A 26,431-nucleotide genomic window follows, 5' to 3' on the forward strand; every position below is an offset into this window, starting at 1 on the left:
CAGCTACAAATTATTTTTATAGTAGTCTTAGATTTATAAAAAGTTGGAAAAATAGGACAAAGTTTTTCTTAATGTTACTCACTTAACTCTATACATTTTGGGAATTCTCTATGTTTTTTTGCTGATACATAATTTTTTTTTATTTTCTCTGATATCATCCAAGACACCCACACAATTCTTTGGTTTATTTAAAAAGTTGAATCACCAATCTGGAGTACTGCATGAGTAAATGTCTAAAGAAAACTGCTTAATTTAGGTCTAGGGGTACAGTTCAGTGAGGATGTCTCTGACATGGGCAAAGCCATGGGTTCAATCTCTAGCACCACAGAAAGGTTTTGTTTGTTTGTTTTTAGTTTAAAAATGGTGCAGTGTCATAAATAAGGGTTTGCATTTTCTCCTCCCATATTGGTATATTAGTTGAGCTCAAAGATGTGCTTTCAAACTAGGTGACTATCATTATATTTACTGTAGCTTCCACGGAAACTAATTACCATCTGTGAGAGCTGGTTGAACTTGCTTCATGCCTTGTTTTCTGCCTAGTTGACAGGATCTCTCACAGTAAGATCTAGATGTGTATTCTTAGGTCAGGGTTAGGCAGCCCAGGCTGTCCTGGAACCTGTGATCCTCCTATCTTTGCCTGCCAGTACCTCACCGTGGCATTGGTAGGGATGTCATTGCTGTGCGGTACTGTCAGCAATGGACTTTTTTTTTTCATTGTCAGCTGCCCATGGGAACAAATAGTTTTCCTAGATTCTGGTTTGTAGAGTTTGGTGCTAGATTGGACCTTTGAGATCATTTAGTTAAAATATTTTCATTGGCATCTGAGAAAGCTGAAAGCAAGGAATGTAGTCAAAACTCATAGCCTTTTCTCTGTCACAGTAATTTTGATGTTCTCCAACTTAGCCACCACAGTGACTGTGACCTTTGCGAGTGCTTCTCCCTTAGTGTGAGGGCTTTGTTTCCAGCAACAGCAAATCTGAGAGGTCGACTACTGGGCTGTATCAATAATGGTTTCAGAATGTTTTCTGTAAATGACCATTCGTCTTGGAGGAAAGAACGGTTGTTCTTAGGGTTGTAACAGTTGTAATACCTTGCCCTCTGAGAGTTAACATAGGAGTTGTACCTTATGGTTACACATCCATGTTCTAGTCTATTGTCTGTCAGTCATGTTTTCTGTTACAGCCCCTCCTGCTGGTGGAAAGTAAAATGACTGGGGAGTATTGGACATTTTGTTTGGTTCTTATTTCCTCAAAGAGGTTAAGGGTAAAAATCTAGTTGAAGCGTGTTAATGAGTTTCTCTGTGAAATGTTTTTGTTTTAGTTACTTACACATTGGGCATGCAAAAGCTGCTCTTCTGAACCAGCACTACCAGGTTAACTTTAAAGGGAAACTGATCATGAGATTTGATGACACAAATCCTGAAAAGGAAAAGGAAGATTTTGAGAAGGTAATTAAAAGTGTAGTGATGACCTTTTTCTTAGAAAAGTTGATTAAAATTGGAACGTGATCTGATACCTTCATGGTATGAAAATAAACTTGGTTTCATAGCTGCCTTTCCCTCTCATCTCTATATTTCATGCCTGAGACCTAAGCCAAAAAATAATAGCTCCCATTCCAAAAGACCTGAGTTAATTTTTTCTTTTCTCCAGTTATTGTAGAGTTTACTGGAATACTGTATTTTCCTTTGATTATCTATTTAACTGGAAGTACGTTTCCTTTTTTTGTCATAGTCTTGAGATTAAAACTGCACAGGTATTGTAAGGTGTGGCTTTCTAGTCTCATAGCATCTTTATTCCGAAGGACTTGTAATATATTCACTGAGGGCCAGTGGTGCAGTTGCCACAGCTCTTCCAGCTCTCAGCAAACAGCTCCACCTTGAGATCCGCTTTCGCAGCTGGAGATCTGGAGGCCAGTGCACTGAATGGGATGACCGCCCATTGTCCATCATCCACAGTCGTTTCAGGCTGTTGAAGACTGACGGTCTTTTATTACATTTCCCAGAATAAATATCATGGGGTGAAAATGTGTAAGAAAGTGACAGCACCCTGATGGTTCCTTTGTTTCTTGCTGCAGGTGATCTTGGAAGATGTTGCGATGCTGCATATTAAACCAGATCAGTTCACTTACACTTCAGATCATTTTGAAACTATAATGAAATATGCAGAGAAATTAATTCAAGAAGGGAAGGCTTATGTGGATGACACTCCTGCAGAACAGATGAAAATGGAACGTGAGCAGAGGGCAGAATCCAAACACAGGCAAAACTGTAAGGCACAGTTTGTATCAGATTTTAATTGATGAGTTTTATTTCTCTTTTTAAATGAAAGATGTTCCTTAAGACACATTTAAGGCTATTTCTTTCTCTAATTCTTATGCCTTTTTATGTTTGTCTGATGCAGCCTTGCTGTGTGTAGCCTAGGTTGGGTTTAGGGTTTAAACTTGAGATTCTCCTGTCTTGACCTCCTGCCCTGCTTGCATTCCTGCCCTCCTTTCTTTGCTTTGAGGATCTAATCTGGAGCCTGCACCTGCGAGGTTGCTGATCCTAGTTCCTGGCCAGCTTCTTACAACCTTATCTGCAATAGAATTATGTGTAGTATCCTCACTCTTAACATCTTACTTTTTTTGTTTGTTTGTTTTGTTTTGTTTGTTTCGAGGCAGGGTTTCTCTGTGTAGCTTTGGAGTCTTTTTTGGGACTCGCTCTGATGACAGGGCTAGCCTTGAACTCACAAAGATACACTTGCCTCAGCCTCCCAAGTGCTGGGATTAAGGTGCACACCACCACTCAGCCTAACACCTCACTTGTGTATGCAGTCTTTTGCATTTATTTCATTTGGAGGATTTTTCTGTAACATTTATAGTTACTTTAATTTAAATGCCTAAAGTCCTAAAATGTTTGGTAGTGAGGCAAGCACCACAACATGTAGATAGATGTATGTGTGTGGTTAAAATAACATGAGTTCATTAGCACTTACACTGGTGCACAATCACCTGACTACAGTCTGTGCTTCCTTTACTTATGTACACTGCTCTGATCACAGCTGACAGAAGCAGCTTAGGGCCAAGAAGCTTGAGAGGGTACCATTAGAGAGCAGTGCTCTGTCATTGTTGCTGGGATCTTACCATGTAACTTCTTTATGTGCTGGTGGCTTTCTAAGCATTGAGTGGGATCAGAATTGATGCTGAACTATTACACTCAAGGGTATAACCCTAATCTTGCACCAGAAGTTCCATAACCTTCCAAAACTGTGCCAACAGCTAGGCCTCAGGTGTTCCCACAAAGAGCCCATGGGAGGCGTTCCACATTCCAAAGTCACAAACAAATAGAAAGGTTGCCATATAGCCCAGTCTGTTGTTTAACTTGGTGCCGTGCCTTGGCTTCCCTGTGCTGGGCTGACAGGTTATATGGAGTATATAAATCACTGTATCCTGCCTAAGAGACTACTTGACTTAAGAGACTACTTGACTTCTTATTCGTGACTTGTCCCTGAGCTTACAAGTCCAGCTTTTGTTTTGTTTTCTTTTTTGTTTGTTTGTTTTTCAAGACAGTGTTTCTCTGTAACAATTCTGGCTACCCTGAAACTCCCTCTAGACGAGGATGGCCTCAAACTCAGAGATCTGCTTGCCTCTGCCTCTCTGTCTCTCCTCTACCTTTCTGCCTCTCTGCCTCTCTTCTTCTTCTCTGCCTCTCTGCCTCTCCTGCCTGCACCTCTGCCTCTGCCTCCTGAGTATTGGGATTAAAGTGGTGCATACTACCACCACCTGGCACAAATCAAGGTGATTTTATTCAGTGCAGTTTGTTGTCAGAACTTCCACACTGTATTTAAGTCTAAAGTGCTCAGTTGGGAAGCATAGTAAAATTAAATTGTTACAGTAAACCTTTTTTTTTAAACTGCAGTTTCAAAGGGAGTTAACTAAATTTTGAGAATTATTTGTATTTATTCGGAGTGTAACTGAAACATGTGTTATAGCTTCAGAAGTTTCCATGGGAAGGTACTGTTTAGTAGTTTTCTCTTATCCTGATGGAATAAGCTTTTGTTATTTTGAGACAGGTAGAGCTGGAGCCACCTAGTATATAGAGAGTCCTTTTTGAAGCTAAATCCCTTTATGACTTGTACCATTATCTGTTTCTGTGATCTTTCATTTTCTTGGAGCCAAGCATTTCCCATGCCATACTGGGTGCCTAAGGGACTTTGGAGGACCCCTGGCAGTGATGCAGCAAAGGAAGAAATGGTTCTACTTTAAAGACAGTGTCAAAGCTGGGAGAGGGAGAAGGGCTGACTGTTCGTTGTGCCCTGATGGGAAATGGGGTGCAGCAGAAGAGGAAAAGGCTTCTTCCTATGAGCATATGTGTTGTCCTTACCTTTTCTGCAGCATTCATAGAGTCTGTTTCCTACAGGTATTGAGGTTTGTTTGTTTCTGAGATAGAGTTTTGCTGAGTACCCTACTTAGTCTTATCCTACCTCAGCCTCCTGAGTGCTGGGGACTACCACCACCATATTCTACCGCACTCAGCTATCAATGCTACAGTGTTTTTAAACCAATGGAATGTGTCTGCAACACAAAACGAAAACTTAGATCAGTCAGATAAATAAGAATATACCTGTTATATTACAGCTGTTGAGAAGAATCTACAGATGTGGGAAGAAATGAAAAAAGGAAGCCAATTTGGTCAGTCCTGTTGCCTACGAGCAAAAATTGACATGAGTAGTAACAATGGGTGTATGAGGGACCCAACCCTTTACCGCTGCAAAATCCAGCCCCACCCAAGAACTGGGAATAAATACAAGTAAGTGCAACCCTTTGCTCCTGCGTGAACGTGGAAGGAGGGGATGCAGATCAGTCAGGGAGCCAGCGCTTTTGTTCTTCATATGTGGGTTGTCTGAGTGGCCTTTTCTGAAGGTGTGCAATGCAGCCTGTCAGGGATGACTTTCTCAGCTATCTTAACGTTTCTGTCACCAGGCGATGGTGGCATATGCCTTTAAACCCAGCACTTGGGAGGCAGAGACAGACAGATCTTTGTGAGTTCAAGGCCAGCCTCGTCTACAAAGCTAGTTTCAGGACTGGCTCCTTAGCTACTGAGAAACCCTGTCTCTTGGCGGGAAGTGGGGGGACACAGACGCATGACACAGGCATTTCTGTCTAAAAATTCTTGACACTTTGCAGTTTTTCCTGTCTGACTTACGTGTGTAAGTATATCTTTAGATAATGATGTTTATCTCTTGTAATTTTTTTTCTGAGCATAAATTGACACAGTAATAGTAGCACAAAAATTTACGGAAATATGAACAAACCAAGAAAAGAGCATGTGTTTTAAAGTTTTAATTGTTTTTTTTTTAAAGAGCATGTGTTTTAAAGTTTTAATTGTTTTTTTTTTTCTTGAGGTTGTTCACAAATTATCATATTTTGTTTTTTTTTTTTGTTTTAAAGTTTCTGGTTCGGGGCTCATGCTTGCTAGGTGAGTGGCCTGCCACTAGCTAACATCTGCAACTTTAAGTCTTTTTCTTTAAGTAGGACACCCTTTAAAGTGTGTCTTTATTCTGTAAAATAAGTTGCAGAATATATGTTCTTTCCTTTTAATTAACTTTATTATAAAAACTGTACCAGACCCAAATTCTGTACAAGTTAATGCTCCTCTGTGGTAGAATTGCCATCCTGAAGTCATGAAGCTTCACATTGTGTTTTACACTTTCACTACTAAATATGTCTTTATGTATGTATCTATGCACCACCAAAAATGAAAGATCCATGATAGGGTTAGAACTAGGAAAACAATTACCTTTATATCCTTTTTTATAATTTGTGTCCATTACCTGCATTCAGTCCTTCCTCCACCCCTATTAGATACTCATTCTTGTTCTGTTTTCCACATGTGCCCATGTGTATATATGTTTACATATACATGTATATATATGTAAATTATATACATATATATATTATTGGTTAGGTTCTTCATGTGAGAGATAATATGTAGTTTTTCTTTCTGACATTGCGTGACCCCCCCCCCTTTGTTGTCTGAGGTTTTTCTCCTGCCCGGTTCCCACAGTCTTTCAGTCCCAAAGAAATCGCACAGAGGTCTACATTAGTTATAAACTGATTGGCCTAGTAGCTCAGGCATCTTATTAACTCTTATAACTTATATTAGCCTATTATTCCTTGTCTATGTTAGCCATGTGGCTCGGTACCTCTTTTGACAAGGCAGTCACATCTTGCTTGCTCTGTGTTTGGACCACAATTGCACACTGCGCTTCCCCCTTCCCAGAATTCTCATTGCCCTACCTCTACTTCCTGCCTGGTCGCCCCACCTATACTCCTACCTGGCTACTGGCCAGTCAGCATTTTATTTAAAATAATACAAGTGACAGGATAAAAGACCATTGTTCCACATTATATATTCTAAGTCAATTTATTTTCCTGCAATTTTTTATTATATTTTTTCTTTAGCACTGAATAATATTTTATTTTTTATATATACACTAAATTTGTATTATCCAATCATCTGCTGATGGAGTTGATGGACAACTATGTTAATGCCATTTATTTGCTATAGTGAGTAAAGTAGCATGGGGGTATACATACACGTGTAAGGAAGTATGTGCCTGGGAGTGAAATAGCTGGGTCATATGGTACTACTATTTTTAACTTTTTTTTTAGCCATGTATTTTTCTCCACTACTCTCCCTTCCTCCCCTCCATTTTTAACTTTTTGAGAAATCTCTAAGCTAATTTCCACAGTGGCTGTATAAACTTTTACTCCCACCAGCAGTGAGTATGGTTCCTTTCTCTCTCCAACATTTGTGGTCAGATTTCATGTTAGTAGTCCTTCTGATTTGGATAACGTGGTTCCAAAAGTAGTCTTAATTTTATTTTCTCTGTGGTAGGGATATTGAACACTTTCAAAAATACTTATTGGCTTGTTATATAAAACTGTTCAGTTTATTTGCTTATTTCTCTCTTTTTTTTTTTTTTTTTGTTTTTCGAGACAGGGTTTCTCTGTGGCTTTGGAGCCTGTCCTGGAACTCACTCTGTAGACCAGGCTGGTCTCGAACTCACAGGCCTGCCTCTGCCTCCCGAGTACTGGGATTAAAGGCGTGCGCCACCACCGCCCGGCTTCTTTTCTTTTTTTTTTTAAAGATTTTTATTTATTATATATACAGTGTTCTGTCTGCATGTATGCCTACTTGCCAGAAGAGGGCACCAGATCTCATTACAGATGGTTGTGAGCTACCATGTGGTTGCTGGGAATTGAACTCAGGACCTCAGAAAGAGCAATCAGTGCCCTTAACCTCTGAGCCATCTCTCCAGCCCCATTTGCTTATTTCTTGATTGGGGGTTTATTTCATTTGTTTTTTGTTTTTGTTTTTGAGAAAATGTCTCTTTTTCAAGACAATGTTTCTCTGTAGCTTTGGAGCCTGTCCTGGAACTAGCTCTTGTAGACCAGGCTGGCCTTGAACTCACAGAGGTCCACCTGCCTATGCCTCTTGCATGCTGTGTTAAATGTGTGCACCATCACCACCTGGCTTAATTTTTAAATTTAAGATTTTAATTTTTATTTTATGGAGTAAAGATGTTTGGTCCATATACATGTCTGTACTCTACATGTGTGCTTATTGCCAACAGAGGCACCGAATTAAAGGCATGTGCCACCATCACCCGGTGAGAAAGTGTCTTATTTTTGTGACATGAGATGGTCTTGAACTCACAGTGATCCTCCTGCCTCAGCCCAGAGTGTTGGGATTATAATCACGAGCCATTTTGCTTTTGTTTTCTTGGACTCTGAAGAAAGCCACTGCATCTGAAACCACTGTACCTTGTGCAGATTGGCAGATGTGACTGACAGCTGGTTAATTTTTAGTTTGGGTTGTTCTATGGGTGGGATGGGGTGGGTGGGGCGGGGTGGGTGGTGCTTAAAACAAGGATTCATACCAAAGTTCATTCCTTCTTCCTTTGAAGCAGTATCTGTCACATTTTGTAGTCCAGACTGACCCTGAACAGTATATATTTGCTATTATAGAAGTACTGTAGAATTTGTGAAACTAATACTGAACTATGTATTAAATTGCAAATTTGCTGACTGATTCCAGTGCTTGGGAGGTAGAGGATTGCCATTAACTCAAGGCTAGCCAGGACTATATAGTGAGTTCTGGGCCAGCCAGGCATATATATGTGTGTGTGTGTGTGTGTGTGTGTGTGTGTGTGTGTGTGTGTGTGTGTGTGTAGAAAATTGTCTCAAAAAGTAAAACCAATGGGTCTGGAGAGGTGGTTCAGTGGTCAAGAGCTTGGAAGTTCTTCTAAAGGGCTTGGATTCCCAGCAGCCCATGACAGCTCACTCCAGTTCCAGGTTATCCACTGCTCCCTTCTGGCCTTAGCCGGTATTGCACATACATATGCGGGCAAAATCCTGAAAAGACAAAATAAAAATAACAGTTAAAAATGTTTATTTTCTACCTCATAATTCTCAGATACATCAAAACATTGTTATCTTTTTGTTTTTTTCTTGGTTGGTGTGTGTGTGTTTAAATAGTGTGTTTTATACAGCTCAGGTTGGCCTGGAGTCTGTAATGATCTTTCTGTTGCCATCCTCCCAAAGGTTGGTAATACAAGTGTGAACCACCATGTCCAGCAAAACAAAAATGGCTCTTTAGTATGTAAGGAATTGTATTTTAAATGAGCATGCTGCTAATGTTTAAGATGAGGAAGATAAAATAGTCTGTTTATTCAGAAAAACATTCTTTTTTTTCCTTAGTGTTTATCCAACATATGACTTTGCCTGCCCTATAGTGGACAGCATTGAAGGTGTTACTCATGCCTTGAGGACAACAGAATACCATGACAGAGATGAGCAATTCTATTGGATTATTGAAGCTTTAGGCATAAGGAAGCCATACATCTGGGAATACAGTCGCTTAAACCTCAACAACACAGTGCTGTCTAAAAGAAAACTCACGTGGTTTGTCAATGAAGGACTAGTGGACGGATGGTATGTCTAATATCGCTTGGAGTTGACAGAGCAGTCAGGCTTTGCTGTAGCAGAGAGTTTTTTTAACTACTTGTAGGTGTCAGGTTTGACTGGGAAGTAGTAGTGGATAGACCTGTGAGCCTGTAAGAGTCCTAATTCATCTCTGATTCAGCCACTGCCTTAGGTTCTCCCTCTCCCTTGATTTAGATGCCCTAGCATGTGTTGTCTGCAGTGACCATGGCATAGGAAAATGAGAAGTGCGCTTGGCACGTCCTCTGGGTGTGGATCTTAGCATTAATCAAGAGTGGTTGTAACTCTGGTCTTTCATAGAGATGATCATCACCCTCTACATCTTCAACTCAGAAGTGTGACTGGTGTTCTTCTGAATATAATTTAGTATTCCTTAGGATTCTTCTCTGTAGTCAAGAAATGTAGACATCTACTTAACAGTGTGCTGTTTCCAGGGATGACCCTCGGTTTCCTACAGTGCGTGGGGTTCTGAGAAGAGGGATGACAGTCGAGGGGCTGAAGCAATTCATTGCTGCTCAGGCAAGTTATTGTTTCTTTTCCAGCTTCTCTGGCTTTCCAAGCAATTCTTATTAGTATCCCTTTTCATTGTTACCTCTGTTCTTCCTATTCATGTTTGTGTCACCACGTTCACTGTGAGACTTGTTCATTTTGAGATATGGATTTATTCTGTAGCTCGTGATGACCTTAAACTTCTGGTGACCTTTCTGCCTTAGTTTCTTAAGTGTTGGGTTTACAGATGTAATCCTACGCCATCCAGGATGGGTTCCCTTCCCCACCCTCCAGTCTTAGTGTGTATCCCTGGTAGCTTGGGAATTGCTCTGTAGATCGGGTTGGCCTTAAGTCTATAGAGGTCTTTTTCTCTCCCAGTGCTAGGCTTACAGGCACATCCCACCATGCCTACCTAAGAGTAGACTTTGCCTAAAGGGAATGAGTTAATGTTTTATAGTAAAAAATTGGGACAAAAGTATTTCCATGCAGTGGGAGTCAAGTGTCAACTCTGGCCAGCCTACAGGATGGCTTCCAACAATAAACTACTGTTAAGGCTACACACTAAGGTTTCAATTTCAGTAGAGTAAATTTGCAACTTTTGTTTGTTTGTTATTCTAAGCATGCTTGACTTGAAGCAAATCTTCTGATTATTTGTTAATTTTTAGTTTATATTTAGTATGTGCATAAACATGGAGGTCAGAGGACACCTTTTAGGACATCATTCTCTCCTTCCACTATGTTAGTCGCAGGGACTAAACTTAGGTTGTTAGAATGGTGACACACACCTTTACCCAATGAGTCATTGTGTCAGCCCTCTGCTAGGTATTTCTTATCCTTAAACTGTCTTTATTGCTTTTCTAGGGCTCCTCGAGGTCTGTTGTGAACATGGAATGGGACAAAATCTGGGCATTTAACAAAAAGGTACCTACTGCCCTTCCTCTGCCTCGCTCTTGAGTAATAGACACGCAGAACTCACTGGTGTGCTTATAGCAGAGATCAGGCCCTCTGAACAGTGTATCATTGTGCAGTCTTTCAGGAAAATGGAATGTTTTCCTTCTCTAAGTGGATAAAGGCACTAAGCCTACTAATCACCCCAGCAAGGAACAATTATTGAAGCAACAAACTCGGATTTATGGGAAATGGTAATAGTTTTTCCTTAAACCTTTTACGAACACTCTGCATTTCATTTTTCTGCTTTCAAGCTGCGAGCTCTCTGTAAGAAGGTATCACTTCATCCTTGTATTGCCTTAAACATAGCTGTAGTGAACATAGTACATGTTATAGCCCGAGGAACTATATATTGAAGCACAATCACATTTCTGTAGCAACTTGCTTAACAGACCTGTTGACAGTGCATCATCCCTAGTTTGCCAAATGTGTCCTCTGTTCTTTGTGGCAAAGGGAGACTTGGCTAAATCCGTTCTGCTGTTCCTTTGTGTGCTGAGAGGACATAAGAGTTAAAATTGCCTATTGTATTGAGTTGTAATGAAGGTTCGCTAACTACAATTGCTGTGCTTTCAGCTTGGGGAAAAAAAAAACAACCCAAAGCTTTCTTAATTGGAAATCGAACCGGGAACCATGCATATTGACATTGTCAATCCCTAATTGGAAGCAGATGCTTGGGCACTATAATAAGGCGAATCATTTGAATGCACATTCTGCACTGCGGTTTCTGTGATTGTGTTCTGTAAATCCTTCTTGGACGTTGCTGCCCGGCTGTGCTGATGTCTTGCATCAAGTAGTTGCTTGTCTCGCATGTGTCTTGAATTTATTTAGTTTTTTTACTTTTAGTGAATTTTTTATATATTAAGGAATCATTAATTGGTTCTTTCTGTTGCTGCAGTTACTAATAACAAACACAAGTAGAATTTACAAGCAAGTTAATATTTGTGTGCCTTTTTAAACTCAGCCTTTTTAAGTCTAAGTTTTAATCAAGCTTTATGTGTGTATTTATTTCAAATATATGATATGTATTCCTCTGGGTCACAAGATTCAGTGGGCTCTTCCCTTAACACTTCCCTCCCTATAGAGAATCTGTTGAGTTTTCAGTTGACTCTTGTGATGTTGGTTGTCCATATGGGGGATGCTAGTTGGGTTTTCTTCAGTTGTCTTTCTGTGATGGGAAATGACATTTTGGTCTTTGCTCATAACAATTTGATTTTCTTCTATCACTTGTTTTATTTTACCTGCTCCCCCTCCCTTATTTCCTGACTCCTGGTTCTTGGAGTCCGTGAAGTTGTCATGGTCCTTCGAGCTGTTCAGGCCCTTCATATGTTCTTTAACTTACTCTTAGATGTCTTTGTCAGAATCTTTTGTGCTGCTCTGGCGGCGGCGTGTGCTGGAGCTCTCTTACTTTGGGGGCAGAGATGCACTCCCAGATCTTTCACATCACCCTGGGATTTTCTTTTTGTTCTTTCTGTGATGGATCACCTGTTTCCTGGACAGTTTTGTTTTGTTTGTATTGAGTCTCTGTGTTGCCCAGCTGGTCTCTTTAAGTGGTCCTCCTAGCTCAGTCTCCCTAGGAGCTGGGACTCCAGGCATGCATGCATTACCCTGCTAGCTGTCACTTCCTCTAACCGTCCTTTTGTTCTGCACTCTGGATGGAATAAAGAGACCTACTGAGACATTTTAAAAGGGATCTTTTTAGAGAGGAAAGCTCACTGTGCTGCTTGGACCAATCTAGATCTTGCAGATGCAAAGTAGTCATCCTACTTCAGCCTAAGTAACAACAGGGTCTGTGGGTGCTTACCTCTGTGCCAGGCTTGTGACCTGGTATATGTGATGGCTTTATTTCTGAGACAGGGTCTTAATCTGTAGCCCAGGATCTTCCTGCCTCAGTCTATGGGCTATCATGCCTGGCTAGGACCTGTTCTTTTACCTGGAAATTTTAGTATACCTTGGTGTATGGGTCTGTTTTCATCATATCCATTGAAACAACATGTGAGTTCTAGCCTAGAAACTGACTCATTCCTTCGGTTCTGAGGGGTTTTTTTGTTTTTGTTTTTGTTTTTGTTTTTGTTTTTGTTTTTTTTTTTAACACACTTCCCTTTGTCTTTTGAGATAGTCCTAATGTGTAGTCTGCCTGGCCTCAAACTTAGAGTGATTTTCTGCCTCTCAGATGTTGAATTGCAACATGTGTAAATTCTTTTCCTCTTTTCTTCCCTCTCTTTCCTGTGCTCGTCCCCTGTCTTCCCATGTCTGCGCACAGTTCTGGTGCTCGGCCACCAAGCCTCAGCCAGCCTCTTCTCTCTGGACATGTGCAGACATTGGGCCTCCAGTTTTATTTCCCCTCTTGATTTATGACTCTACCTGTTGAATTTCTCATTTGTATTGTCATATTTCAGAGCCCTTTAAAAATAGCTTTGTATTCACGGTTCATGGTTTCAGCATTAGTGGTAGTGTCACGTCATCTTTGGCTTTAATAAGGGTGTAACAGAAATGATGAGAAGTTGAAGAGCAGAAGCTTAACTTTCCTGTAGGGTGTACTGGCTGGGCTGGTGAGAAGAACTCAATGTAGTGACTTTAAAAATGAAAATCTTTCAATAATTTGTTTTAAAATTTTTGTTTTGTTTTGAGACAGGATTTCTTTGGAGCCTGTTCTGGAACTGGTCTTGAACTCACAGAGATCCGCCTGCCTATGCCTCTCGCGTGTTGGGATTAAAGGTGGACACCATCACTGCCTGGCTTAATTTTTAAATTTAAAATTTTAATTTTATTTTATGGAGTAAGGATGTTTGGTCCACATACATGTCTGTACTCTACATGTGTGCTTATTGCCACAGAGGCACCGGGTTCTCTGGATCTGAATTTACAGCCAGTTGTGAGCTGCCCTGAGTGTGCTAGAGATAGAACCCAGGTCTTCTGGAAGAGTAGCCCTTAAGCATTGACCCATCTCCCCCCATGTAGTAACTTCAGACCTCCCTTTTAACCGGCAGTTTTCCCAGAGGAGTTCTTTTTTGTCACCTCTTAAGTGTGAAGGTCCTGGCTGTCAGGCTCTAGAGCTAATAGAGAAAGTCTGGAAAGGGCTTTACACCATCTTCGTCCACTCCTTTCCTCCTCTGTTCTTGTGTTGTGTGATGTCCTTCATAGGCCGTTCCCAGGTGGTGATACTCTTTTGGGAGGATGTGGCTATACCCTTCTCTAACGACCTGTGTGCTACAGCCAGACTCCTCACTTAAATGTTCTACAGAGCTAGTTCCAGGACAGACTCCAAAGCCACAGAGAAACCCTGTCTCGAAAAACCAAAAAACAAACAAACAAACAAACAACCACAGAGGGGGGAGAGAAAGGAAAGAGAGAGAGAGAGAGAGAGAGAGAGAGAGAGAGAGAGAGAGAGAGAGAGAGTGAGAGTGTAGCAGTGCCGCTGAGCAGTGCTTAAGCATAAACCCGGGGACATTTCAGATTCACCCTGTAATGCTCTTCTGAGGTTCTTTCAGGCCTCTTGTGGAAATCCTTAGATTCTTTGGAGTCATTTGAAAACCACTGGACCAGAGTCTTAAGAAATATGCAATTTTAGAGCTGAAAGGGACTTAAATATCATTTCTCTCTCTCTTCCCTCCCCCCTCTTTTTTTTTTTTTTTTTTTTTTTTTTTTTTTTTTTTTTTTTTTTTTTTTTTTTTTTTTTTTTTTTTGGTTTTTCGAGACAGGGTTTCTCTGTGGCTTTGGAGCCTGTCCTGGAACTAGCTCTGTAGACCAGACTGGTCTCGAACTCACAGAGATCTGCCTGCCTCTGCCTCCCGAGTGCTGGGATTAAAGGCGTGTGCCACCATCGCCTGGCCCCCCTCTGTTTTTTAAGATGAAGCCTCTCTAGGTTGCCCAGGCTGGTCTCTGCCCCTGGGTTGAAGTGATGCTCTTGCCTCAGTTTCTAAAGTAGTTAAAGTTAACAGTTGTGCTCTACCATTTCTGGCTATCATTCCCAATTTTTAAGTAATTCATGGTTCTCCATACTTGCTTGAAAAATTTTGTAGAATGATTTTTAAAAACAAATCTCCAGACTTTGTCTAGACCATTGGAGTCACACTTTTCTAGGCAGCCTAAAATTCTGTGCAGGCAACTCCTTAGGTGACTAGCCAGCTATGGAACCTGTCCGTCCCCACCTCCCTCATTTTTGGCTTTTTGAGATTGTCAACATAGCTTTGGGTGTCCTGGAACTTGTGTTGACCAGGATGGTCTTGAACTCATAGACATCCTCCTAAGGCTGGAATTAAAGGCCTATGCCACCATGTTCACTTTTGACAGTTTTGCAAGGTGAGGAAGTTAGCGGCAGTGAATGGAATTAAGCTTCTCAGAGTTTGAAATATTGTCTGACTGCATTTGTTAATCCATTTGTCTGTCTACCCATTTATTTATTAAAGGAAGGGTCTTCCCCTTAACTCAGCGGCCTCCCCAGTACAAGGACCTCGGTGTGAGAAACCAAGCCCAGCTCTGCATGTGCCTCTGTGCTCCTTTCTCTCCCAGGTGCTCAGTATCTCAGCACTTGCGTTTGTACGGGATCCGTGGGTACTGTTCACTGGCTCCAGAAGAGGAGCTAGATAGTAGCACAGTTAAAAGACAATTCATTCGGTTAATCTGCAGATACTTGCTGAGTGCCTGTCTGTGCCAAGTATGTGTTAGATTTGGGCATGTAGTGGTTTCTCTGTGTGTGTCCCTTTCCAAAACTTGAGACCAGATGTCTTTTAGATTTCTTACTTTGCAGTATAGAGCCCCACCCTGTGTGTGGCATGTAGCTCAATAGGATCACCTTGTCTGTTCTTTAAACTACAGGGTTGCCTTATTATAGTGACCTAATGCTATTCTGCTTTAGATGGTGCTTAGCCGGTTATAGAAGCGATACCTGAAACTCTTAATGCCTCTGTCTCTTCGAGTGGATGTCTCTCCAGCAATGCAAGACTGAATATCAGATTACCTTTAGATCTGAATTTATAAATCCTCACAGGATTCTCCTCATTTCTAAAACTGCTAGACTTAAAGATTATTTTCAAAATATTTCCGACTTGTTTTCTTCAGTTTCTTTTTACCTGCCAGTAGTTATTTGGGGGAAGAAAATCTTAAATCTTCTGTGTTTCTTGGTTTGTAATTAGTTTTTTTCATTTCTCTTTTTAAACTTTACTTGAGTGACAGTAAATAGAAGTAATAGATAAACTGAATATGAAAGAATTAACGGAAAAAAATTAGTAAATGCAGTAACAAATAAAACCAGTTAGTATTCCTGTGCTGTTACTCTTTTTATTTATGATGTGTTACTATGTATTTCAGTATGTACATGGGGATGTTTGTTGCAGGTTATTGACCCGGTGGCTCCGCGGTATGTTGCATTGCTGAAGAAGGAAGTCGTTCCAGTGCACGTCCCAGATGCGCAGGAGGAGATGAAGGAAGTAGCCAGACACCCCAAGGTCGCCCTGCACTGTGTTCTCTTCTGGTTCTGTGATATTTTGTCTCATGCTATTTATCAAGTTTTGATAGCAGCTAGAACAAAGCTTTGTGTGAATTTCCCGCTGAAGTAATTTGTTTCACGAGCAATGCCCAGCATAGGACAGTTCAGTCAGCATTTACTTTCTCTGATAGAAAGACAGCTTAGTAGCGTGTGAGGAGGCCTTTCTTTTAGAGTTCACATTCTTACCTGTGTGGATAGAAGCTATGGTACCTCTTTGTTTGTTTGTCTTCCGAGACATGGTTTCTCTGTAGCTTTGGAGCCTGTCTGGAACTCACAGAGATCTGCCTGCCTCTGCCTCCCGCGTGCTGGAATTAAATGTGTGCACCACCATCGCCTGGCCGTACCTCTTCAACATTACACCTTTGTCTTTCAGTCATTAGATCACATGTACACACACAGTCATCGTTGTCAGTCAGCAAGTAAATGTAATAAAGAAGTAAAATACATACAATTTTTTAAAGTCCTGAAGCTTAATGAAGAAGGCATTTTTTTTTTCTTTCTTGTCATGAACTAAAGTAAACTTTATTACTATAAATTGTTACTTTTCAAACTTTGGCTTAAAATGAGATTAGGACAAGACTAAATCCAAACAAACATGCATCATGCTCCTTTTTTCCCCCAAAAGGAATTAGGGACTACTTAGGTTTGCAATTTTGTTATTTTAGTTTTTGAGATGACATCATTTCCTCCTTCCAAACCCTCGCATAAACCCCATGCTCTTTCAGATGCATGGCCTCGTTTTCATTAATTGGTGTGTGTGTGTGTGTAAAATTGGTGTGCTCTTTTCTGGGGAAGCCACTTCTCCCACTCTCATTATTTCTTAGTTGCCCATAGCTCTTTGTCCGTGTTGAGGCCGCATGAGCTCTTCCTCTTCCACGTTAGCGTCTGTTGTGACGTCCTTGTTCAGCTCATGTTTAGACAGCAGTGCTGGTGAGACTTCATGGACGTAGCTTTTCTGATGTTTTAGGAGAAACACTCGCAGCAAACTCTCTTTTCCCGTCTCTTACAATCTTACAGCTCTCTCTTCTGCAGTGGTCTCTGAGCCTCGGGCGACTGAGCTCTGCATTTGACTGGATGTAGTTTTCTGTAGTGAGCTCTGTCTGTTGCACAGAGAAGTGTCCTCAAATGGAAAGAACTAGCTTGTCTGTGGGTACCAGGATAAACATTTAGAATGTACTTAGAGATTATGCTGGGTTAGTAAAGTATCCGTTGTAGGGTCTCCTGTGAGATCCATGACTTTACCATCTCCAGGTAGTTGGCTAGGTTTCCAGTACCAAAATGATTTGTTAAGTGGACCTTCAGTCCAAGTAGAGAGCTGTGGGTTACTGCCAGATACGTGGGCCACTCATGCACCCTCGGAGCTATGGTGCCTTACCTGTTGTTCCTGTGGTTCATAGGTAGACCTGTTGGTTGCTTCCCTCTGTTGGAAGCTTTCATGGCACATTCTGGTGCCTTGAAAGCTTGCCCTCAGAAAGGGACCTTTCAGGTTAGTTCCAACCGGGCCCTTATGTCTGAAGTGTATGGTATCTATAGCAATAGGAATTTACCTCTGGGAGCTAGGCAGTCAAGGGCAATAGCCAATAATAGCCTATAGCTGGCAGTCTCTTGGACAACACTGACCAACAACTCAAAGGCTTCTAGTTCCCACTGTTAGGTTTTTTGTTAGGCAGATAATTATATAGTATGAGCACCTTTCAGACATTCTTACTCCCTCTTTCTGTATTTATCTCCCCTTCTCCCAATTAGAGCCCTCCCCCATTTTTCCCATTTTCACTTTTAGGTAGCTTGTACCCTGCTTCTACCCTCCCTTGTTCCCTTACCCCTAAAATGATCCTTTTCCTCTGCCTGGTTTCTGTAGCTTACTCCAGGTCATACACTCATGTCTGAAGATTGGAGCTAGGAGAGGTGTTCTTTTGAGTTTTCACCTCTTTCTTCATGTGATCCACGGTGTAAGGCAGGACATTTTCCTGCCTACATATACATGGTACTTTCTCAAAATTTGTCTTCTAAAACACAAAAACTTCATGCTTTTCTTCCAAAGGTTTGCATCTGCTGTCTGATAGCGTTCTGTGGGAATGATTATTTTCTCCTTTGATACAGCAGCAGTGAGACTCAGGATTGCACAGCATATTCTGGTGGTGGGAGTGAATGCTGTGCTTTCAGCCCTGCAGTCAGTGGCTTCTTTAGGCTGGAAGCATTTGGGATAGGCTTCCTGGTGTAGCTCTATTATAGTGAGTGGTCCTGTGTTACAGCTGTGAACTGTTTAGATTCAAGAACAGAATTGGGAACTCAGGTAAAACTTGCCCTTCCTAGTTTAACAAAACAAACTTTCAACTGTAATGTGGAGGAACTCTGGTAAAGATACAGTGGGGAAGGGAAGGATTTGCATGCTGTACTCAGAGTTCAGTAGTTTGTTGCTCAACTCAAATCCTGCTTTTCTTTTGGTCATTCAGAACCCTGATGTTGGTTTGAAGCCTGTGTGGTATAGTCCGAAGGTTTTCATAGAAGGAGCCGATGCAGAGACTTTCTCAGAGGGTGAGATGGTCACATTTATAAACTGGGGCAACATCAACATTACTAAAATACACAAGTAAGAGTTTTATTTATTTTTCAACTGTGTGGGGAAAAAGTCTTTCAATTTTATTTCTGTATTAAACATTATCTAATTCAGACCCTGGCTGGTGTCCTTGACACTGGTTCTGCTGACTGGTAAATTTGCCCAGATGGAGACACTGGAAGTTTGGTGTTTAGATTTAGGTGTTTTTATTTTTGTCTTTGAGTATTTTGTCTACATGAATGTATGTGCAGCATGTGATGCTTTGTGCCCCCAGAAGTCAGGAGAGGGCATCAGGTGATCTGTAACTAGAGTTACAGCTGGTTCTGAGCTGCTGTGTGTGCACAGTAGGTTTCTTGTTTGTTACGGAGCCTTTTGATAGCATCTTATTCAGTAATTGCTGAAGGATCCTTTGGATAGGCTTTATATATGTAATCTTTATATATTTTATCTTTAGCTAAACATTTATAGTAGATTAGCCAATGTTAATGATGAACTTTACTTTTCTAGTATATATTATGTTCTACAGGTTTTCAGATTATTTAAATGTACCAGGTTTAAGATTTATGTGAGTTCTGAAATCTTAATTATGTGGTCATTGTCATACACTTCCCTGTAATTGTTAACTTAGCATTGCAGGTTTATAGTGCTTAGTAGAGCTGGTGACTTTAAATTCCTAAGTGTGTTTGTACTCTTCAGCAGCTGTGTGTACATCTGAGCTCCAGCACATTAGTAGTTTTCTGACAGTAGTTTGTTTCATCCATATGACTAATGTCTGTCAGACATACATTAAAAATTAAGATAGATGTTTGAGTTTTTCCAAAGAGGAGAATTCTTCCATTTACTACAGAGTAAAACATTTCTAGCATTTTACTTTCATTCCTTTGAATTCTTTTTGATCTTTTATGTAGAAATGCAGATGGAAAAATTACATCTCTGGATGCAAAATTGAATTTGGAAAATAAAGACTACAAGAAAACAACCAAGATCACTTGGCTTGCTGAGACCTCACACGCTCTCCCTATCCCAGCAGTCTGTGTCACTTACGAGCATTTGATTACAAAGCCAGTGCTGGGGAAGGACGAGGACTTCAAGCAGTACGTCAACAAGGACAGCAAGGTGCCCGAAGACACGACCTCATCCTGTCTTACACAACTCTAGCATTTGGAATCCAAGCTCATTTTCAATGTTTTAGTTTCTTAGCCTAAATCGAAGGGCTTGTAGAATTTTATTTCAATATAAAGATGTACCTGGGCCTGATGGCTCATGCCAGTAATCCCAGCATTTAGGGGTTTGAGGCAGGAAGATCATGAGTTGATGGACAGCCTGGGCTACATAGTCATATTGTCTCCGAAAGCAAATGTGTAGCTCAGTGGCAGAGCATTCGCCTAGCGTGCACAAGGCTCTGGTTCAGCTCCACACTGACACAAAATAAGTAGAAACAAACTAAAGAGTAACGGTCCCATTCTTAAATGACAGGTGAAATACTGTCCCCCAGTTCAGTAATTTGCTTGAAGATGCAGTAAAGCGGTGGACTAAACCTGTGGATCCTGCTTACAGAGCCTTTGAGTGTCTCTATACTCTTAAACCTGTGGATCCTGCTTACAGAGCCTTTGAGTGTCGCTGTACTCTTTGGCTGCATTTCATAGTTATGGTCGAAGCTTCTTTTCACAGGACTGCCAGTCAAATTATGTACAAGGTTTCCTAGAACTGCTCAGTTCTTCTTTGTTACTTTTTAAAAATGAGATGAATGTGCTTGTCTGTAATCCTAGCATTCCGGGGCTGACTCAGGAAGATTGCTAGCTCCAGGTTAAACGTGGTTTCATGGTGAGATGTCACAAAATAAAACAAAAACCAAACAATCAAAATACTTAAGTATACATTCACACACCAGCATTTTTATACGTGTTGTATGGATCCAACTCAGGTTCTTATGCTTTCAAAGCAAAGGCTGAACAGTTCTGTTTCAAGTGTGCATATTCCAGCTGTTGGAATACATATTCCAGCTGTTGGAATACTGCTGCATTTTACAGTTACCGCAGTGCTCTACTTTGAAAAGTTACATTTGGTTCTTTATCATCTTTGCAGCATGAGGAACTAATGCTAGGGGATCCCTGCCTTAAGGATTTGAAAAAAGGTGATATTATACAACTGCAGAGAAGAGGATTCTTCATATGTGACCAGCAGTATGAACCAGTTAGGTAAATATTGTGTGCTTTTGTGTTTGTTTTGGTGGTGTTGAGGATTGAGTCCACAATCTCACAAGCAAGCACTCTACCCCAGCTGTCTTTTAGGTAAATAAATGTAACATTGAAACAAAATCTTTGACGATCTCACGGTGAATAATTTAGAAGTTGGACTTGACTAAAACACTGCCTGATAAATTTCTGCTCAGCATAATTTAGTATTCTATATTTAATATTTCAGATTTGAGTAATTTAGTAAGTAACGCACCCTGGACGTTAGTAAGTCGTTCATTTCTAAAGTGAAACAGCTTGCAGTACCCCATGAGATATGACTGGGTCTAAGCCATGTGCCGGAAGCAGTGAGATGTTGAAAACAATGCCCTTCCCTCCCCCAAAGATTTTGGAAGCAATGTGTGTATGGTTGATGACCTGATGTGGCTTTGTGCTGTTCTGAGCCAGCAGGGCCAGGAAAACTCCCATGGCTGTAGAGGAGGAGCTTGTTCAGGACTTCTTAGGTTAGATTCTCAGGTCAGACTAGACCTCTTTTGCATTATTACATGAGAGGCCAAAAAAGCCAGGCCCTCTCTTAGATTACTGGCTTTGCAACAAGAATGCACTGTAATTTGAAAAGTGTTAACTGTATGTATCATTGAATTCATCTAGTTCAGTTTTAATTGCTGTTTAGATAATTTTGTTCGAATAAACTTTTGACTTTTTTTTAAGCCCATATAGTTGCAAAGAAGCCCCATGTATCTTGATATATATACCTGATGGGCACACAAAGGAAATGCCAACATCTGGATCAAAGGAAAAGACCAAAGTAGAAACCTCGAAAAAGGAGGTAAATGCTGACTCTTACAGAGAGCTCTGAAGTCTGTGAATATTTTATATCCCAAGGCTTAGAAATAATATGTCTCTTTAAGAGACGGTAGTTTTTCCTGCCTTTGAGATTCTGAGATTAAAGAAGACGCCAAGTGCTGCTTTTTACTTTGCTATTTGTTTCTATATCCTTTCCGGTAAGATTTTTTTTTTGTTTGGTTTGGTTTTATAGATAGGGTTTCTCTGTGTAGCCCTGACTTTTCGGGAACTCTCTCTATAGATTAGTCTAGCCTTGAACTCCCAGAGATCCACTTGCCTCTGCCTCCTGAGTGCTGAGATTAAAGGTGTGCATCACCACCAACTGGTGAGAACACAGTTTTTTAAAAACATAATTTCACTATACCAAAAAACTAAGCCTCAATCAACTGACAGAACATTTTTGGGGGATTCCCTCATACCTGCTATAGATCTTCTTTTTCCCACTCTTTTCTCTCTTCATTCTTTTGTTCTATTTTAATATATATATATAAAATTTACTTTTGATGGGGGTGTTTTTGAGACAGGGTTTCTCTGTGGTACTCACTCTGTAAATCAGGCTGGCCTCAAACTCACAGAACTGCCTGCCTCTGCCTCCTGAGTGCTGGGATTAAAGGTGTCCCACCACCTCCCGGCTCTATTTTGTTTTTTAATAGGATTTTTGTTATTTGTACTTTTCCATTACACTGCCCTGTAGAGAAGAGCTCCTTCCTGCCATTAAGGTTCTGAAAAAGGGAAGGGAAGTTATTATGGTGTGGGTGGTGTGAAAAGCTCCTTTGCCTTTTAAATGGTGAGTGTGAGCATTTTCTGTTTAACAGTCTCTGGGAGTAAGGTCAGAAACCTGCCTGGCTGTGTAGTTTAAGGACATTGCAGGTGGAGATGCATGTCTTCTCTTCATCCAAATTTGGATGAAGATTTGGAGATGGTGACAGATGGAGAGAAATAAAAAAAAAATGAGAAATGTTTATGTCTTATTTATTAGTCATTTGAAAAAATTATGCATATAAATTGAAGAAAAGATTTTAAATGTTTTGGTTTTAAATACTGATTTTATTTATTCTTGAAATGCTATAGTAATTGAAAGAAACAATAGTACTTTTATTTTTTTCTTGAACCTTGGACTCCGATTACACAGTGTGCTTATTTCCTGTCCATGTTGATTTTGTGTAGTATATGCATTTTATTTTATTTTTTTAAATTTTTTTAGTATTTACATTTTAAATACAGCAGCTCAAATATATTTTGTTAGCTCTTACATCTTTTTTTTTTTAAATATTTATTTATTATGTACACAATATTCTGTCTGTGTGTATGCCTGAAAGCCAGAAGAGGGCACCAGACCTCATTACAGATGGTTGTGAGCCACCATGTGGTTGCTGGGAATTGAACTCAGGACCTTTGGAAGAGCAGGCAATGCTCTTAACCTCTGAGCCATCTCTCCAGCCCCTAGCTCTTACATCTTAAATTAACCCATTTCTATTAATCTGTGTATCACCATGAGGCTGTGGCTTACTGGTGTCTGTCTCCTTCCTGACTTCTTGACTCTGCCTACTCTCTCTATATAACTCTGGATTTTCCACCTAACTTTACTCTGCTGAGCCATTGGCCGAAACAGCTTCTTTATTAACCAATGATAATAAAACTTATTCACAGCATACATAGGGGAATCCCACAACATTTGTGCTGTGGGAACTCCTTCAGCCAGTAGCCTTTAAGATACTGGCCCACTTTGTGTGTGGTCTCATGTGCTTTACACACAGATAAAAAGCGTGCATGGGTCTCTTGGCTTCTGGGTTCAGTTCTAGTCCCCAGTGCTCGCAGAGGCCTGTGGATCACTACTCTTTCTGTGAGTTTATCTCAGATAAATAAACCTTTTTTATACTCCATTCCGGGTTATTGTGGAGCCCTTTTGTATGCCAACACTCAGTACTGTAGTGAGAGATTTCTGTAGTCTTAATGGTTTCCTTTTGATGATCCTTGAAGATATTTGCCTCTAGTAAGATACTGTTATTGTCAAAATTGAAGTCTGGTCTAGGGTTTATTGGTAAATGGTGTATGTGTGTTCTTTCTTCAGCTCCCAGGTTCTAGGATTTTAAGTGTATGTTACCACATCTGATTCTCTCAGAGGATCTCAGTGAACTCTTTAGTAATAAGTAAATAACACTTATCTCAGCTTTTTAAAAATGTTAAAGATAATGCTAAATGACTTTTTACAGATTTATTTCTATTTTCTCATCAGCCTAAATGGGTTAAATATACTTGCTTAGGTAATATACTTAACCTTTATAATAACATACATAGTTATTTTATATTGCATTTCTGGAATGTGTGGTAATGGTGGTTTATTTTTATTTATTTGTTTTGTTTATTTGAGGCAGGGTTTCTTTGTGTAGCCTTGGCTGTCTTGGAACTAACTCTGTAGACCAGGCTGGCCTCAAACTCACAGAAATCCACCTGCCTTTGCCTCCCAAGTGCTGGGATTAAAGGTGTGCACCACCACTGCTTGACCTGAATAATAATCTCTTTATTCCACTAGGTACCGGGTGGTACGAGAAAGTACAAAATAATATTCTACTCAGAGACTCTGCCACTTAGTTCTCAGACCAACATGGTAATAAATAAATAGCAGTTAGTATTCAGTTTAAGTCAGAACAGATCTGATAGCCCAGCGGTGACTTCTTGGCCTGAATAAATGCATTATACCTTTGGTCTTCTAACGAGAGGCAAATATCTTCAAGGATCATCAAAAAGAAACCATTAAGACTACAGAAATCTCTCACTACAGTACCTCTTACCTCCCTCGGTTTCCCTATCTTGAGAATGCTGTGATGACTGACTGTCTTTACCTCTCCCTTTGTCTACTGCTGCCATTTCTGTGGGGATAAGGCTTTTAGGTATGAGCTGATTCATCTGAGCTTTTGAAAGAATTAAAATGAAAAGTTTGTATAAAATATGCTGAAATAATAAGTTGGTTCTAAGCTTGTGAGAATGTTTGACATGAATTAATACTTTACTTTTGCTTTTCTGTATCCATAGACAAGCTCTGCTCCTAAAGAAAAAACAGTTCCTGCTGTGAGCAGTACTAGTGCTGCCCCTGAGGATTCCGCCGTCCTTTACAACAGAGTGGCGCTTCAGGGGGATGTGGTTCGTGAATTGAAAGCCAAGAAGGCAGCAAAGGAAGATATAGACGCAGCTGTGAAACAGCTTTTGGCTTTAAAAGCTGAATATAAACAGAAGACTGGGCAAGAGTATAAACCTGGGAATCCCTGCATCGCAGCAGTACAGAGTGTTTCTACTAAGTCACCATCCAGCACTGTAGAAAACCCATCTCTATACGATAAAGTTGCTGCCCAAGGGGAAATAGTCCGGAAGCTGAAAGCGGAAAAGGCTCCTAAGGTCAGTGTGCTGGAGGCCAGAATGCACCTTAAGCAGCCTGTGACTTCTGTTTGAACACAGTCACCTTCCCATGGAATGGTTTGTAGGCTACCTGTTTAAATATTTTGACCTAGAAACCAACATTTATTATTGCCTGCTGTGCCAGGACTGAAAGTAAACTCACAGTTGAGACTAGAGAGATGACTCAGTGGTAAGGGTCAAGGTGATCAAGGTGTGGCCTCCAGTGCTCACATCAGGTCGTTTAAAACTTCTATCCAGTGTCCCTGATGTCAGTGTGTACCTGCATGCATGTGCACATTCCTGTACATAGTTACATGCATACACTTAATTAAGAGGAAAATCTGTAAAAGGAAAAAGAAATTTAAATATTACAGAAAAAAAACCCCTCACAGCTCATGGAAGTGAGGAACATTGATAACAAGACAGACTCACTGAAACTGACAGGAGTGTAACCTGTCAAGCGTGATAGGAAGGAGAAGACAGTTCATAAGTTAAAATATTCCTTGTAGGCTAAGGGCATAACTCATTTTTTTTTTAAACAAGGTCTCTATGTAACCCTGACTGTCCTAGAATTTATTATGTAGATCAGGCTGGTCTTGAATTCACAGAGATCTGCCTGCCTCTGCTTCTGGGGTGCTGAGATTAAAGGTATAGGCCACCACACATGGAGGTATCACTCAGTTTAGAGTCTGTGTTTAGTAGGTATGAAGCTTGGGTTGATCCTCAGCATAGCACACACATACATTTCTGAGGTAGTAGGAACCTTTTACAGATAACAGAGTTCACAAAGGCCCGGTTTGACTATGGAATTGTGGTTCTTAACCCTATGTGCATTAGAAATTTTAGAAGTCTTGTTAAAGCACAAGGACCGTGGCCTTTCTCCTTTGAGCTTCAGGAAGCCTGGGATGTGCAGAGAGATACCCTCCGTCTTCCGTAGTATTTGTTATGTTTCTCGTCTTCCACCAGATAACCTGACAGGCAGTGTAAGGCGAAGGGTTTATTCTCACCACAGTTCAGGGGCTGTGGTACATCATAGGTAAGGTGTGGAGGCAAGAGTGTCTCACACAAGTGAGGGCAGGAATTTATTCATGCCTTGGTAGACTAGGACGCAGATAAAGGAGAATGCAGGCATTGATCTGACTTTTCCCTCTTTCCTTTCTTAATTTATTCTGGGCCCCCAATGGTGGGATGGTACCACCCATCTCAGCATAGATTTCCTTCAGTTAACACTCTCTGTGAACACTGTACAGACACATCCACAGGTGTGTCTCCTAGGTGATTCTAATCCAGTTAGGTTGACAATGAAGAGTAACCCTCACATGTCCAAATAGTTGTTCAGGTGGTGCTGGTGCTTCTGGCCCAGGGAGTAAAGAAAGCCACTATGCCTGGCTTCGGGGTTTTACTTACTTACTTATTTATTTATTTTTTGTTTTTGTTTTTTGTTTATATGGCAAGTATTTCCGATTTCCTCTGATCAAAAGTTATTTGAGACGTGCCATCAGCAGCCTTAGCCAATCACAGAGTAGAACCATG

At 40.6% G+C, this 26,431-nt stretch overlaps 1 protein-coding gene across 2 annotated transcripts in view; it reads left to right on the plus strand.

Moving 5' to 3' along the window:
* Positions 1-26,431, plus strand: part of Eprs (glutamyl-prolyl-tRNA synthetase) — a 67,544-nt gene that overhangs the window by 15,608 nt on the left and 25,505 nt on the right. The window contains exons 7-19 of one of the 2 annotated variants that reach the window (XM_013346951.2): positions 1,321-1,447; positions 2,074-2,266; positions 4,615-4,786; positions 8,743-8,976; positions 9,420-9,504; positions 10,336-10,395; positions 10,677-10,697; positions 15,756-15,866; positions 18,361-18,497; positions 19,373-19,580; positions 20,550-20,662; positions 21,371-21,488; positions 24,539-24,898. In XM_013346951.2, the coding sequence (XP_013202405.1) occupies positions 1,321-1,447; positions 2,074-2,266; positions 4,615-4,786; positions 8,743-8,976; positions 9,420-9,504; positions 10,336-10,395; positions 10,677-10,697; positions 15,756-15,866; positions 18,361-18,497; positions 19,373-19,580; positions 20,550-20,662; positions 21,371-21,488; positions 24,539-24,898 (1,939 nt within the window). The remainder of the gene's footprint in view (positions 1-1,320; positions 1,448-2,073; positions 2,267-4,614; positions 4,787-8,742; positions 8,977-9,419; positions 9,505-10,335; positions 10,396-10,676; positions 10,698-15,755; positions 15,867-18,360; positions 18,498-19,372; positions 19,581-20,549; positions 20,663-21,370; positions 21,489-24,538; positions 24,899-26,431) is intronic. The other variant, XM_005348837.3, reaches the window with a different exon arrangement.

Source organism: Microtus ochrogaster, chromosome 6 (genome assembly GCF_000317375.1).
Source record: "Microtus ochrogaster isolate Prairie Vole_2 chromosome 6, MicOch1.0, whole genome shotgun sequence".
NCBI lineage: Eukaryota > Metazoa > Chordata > Mammalia > Rodentia > Cricetidae > Microtus > Microtus ochrogaster.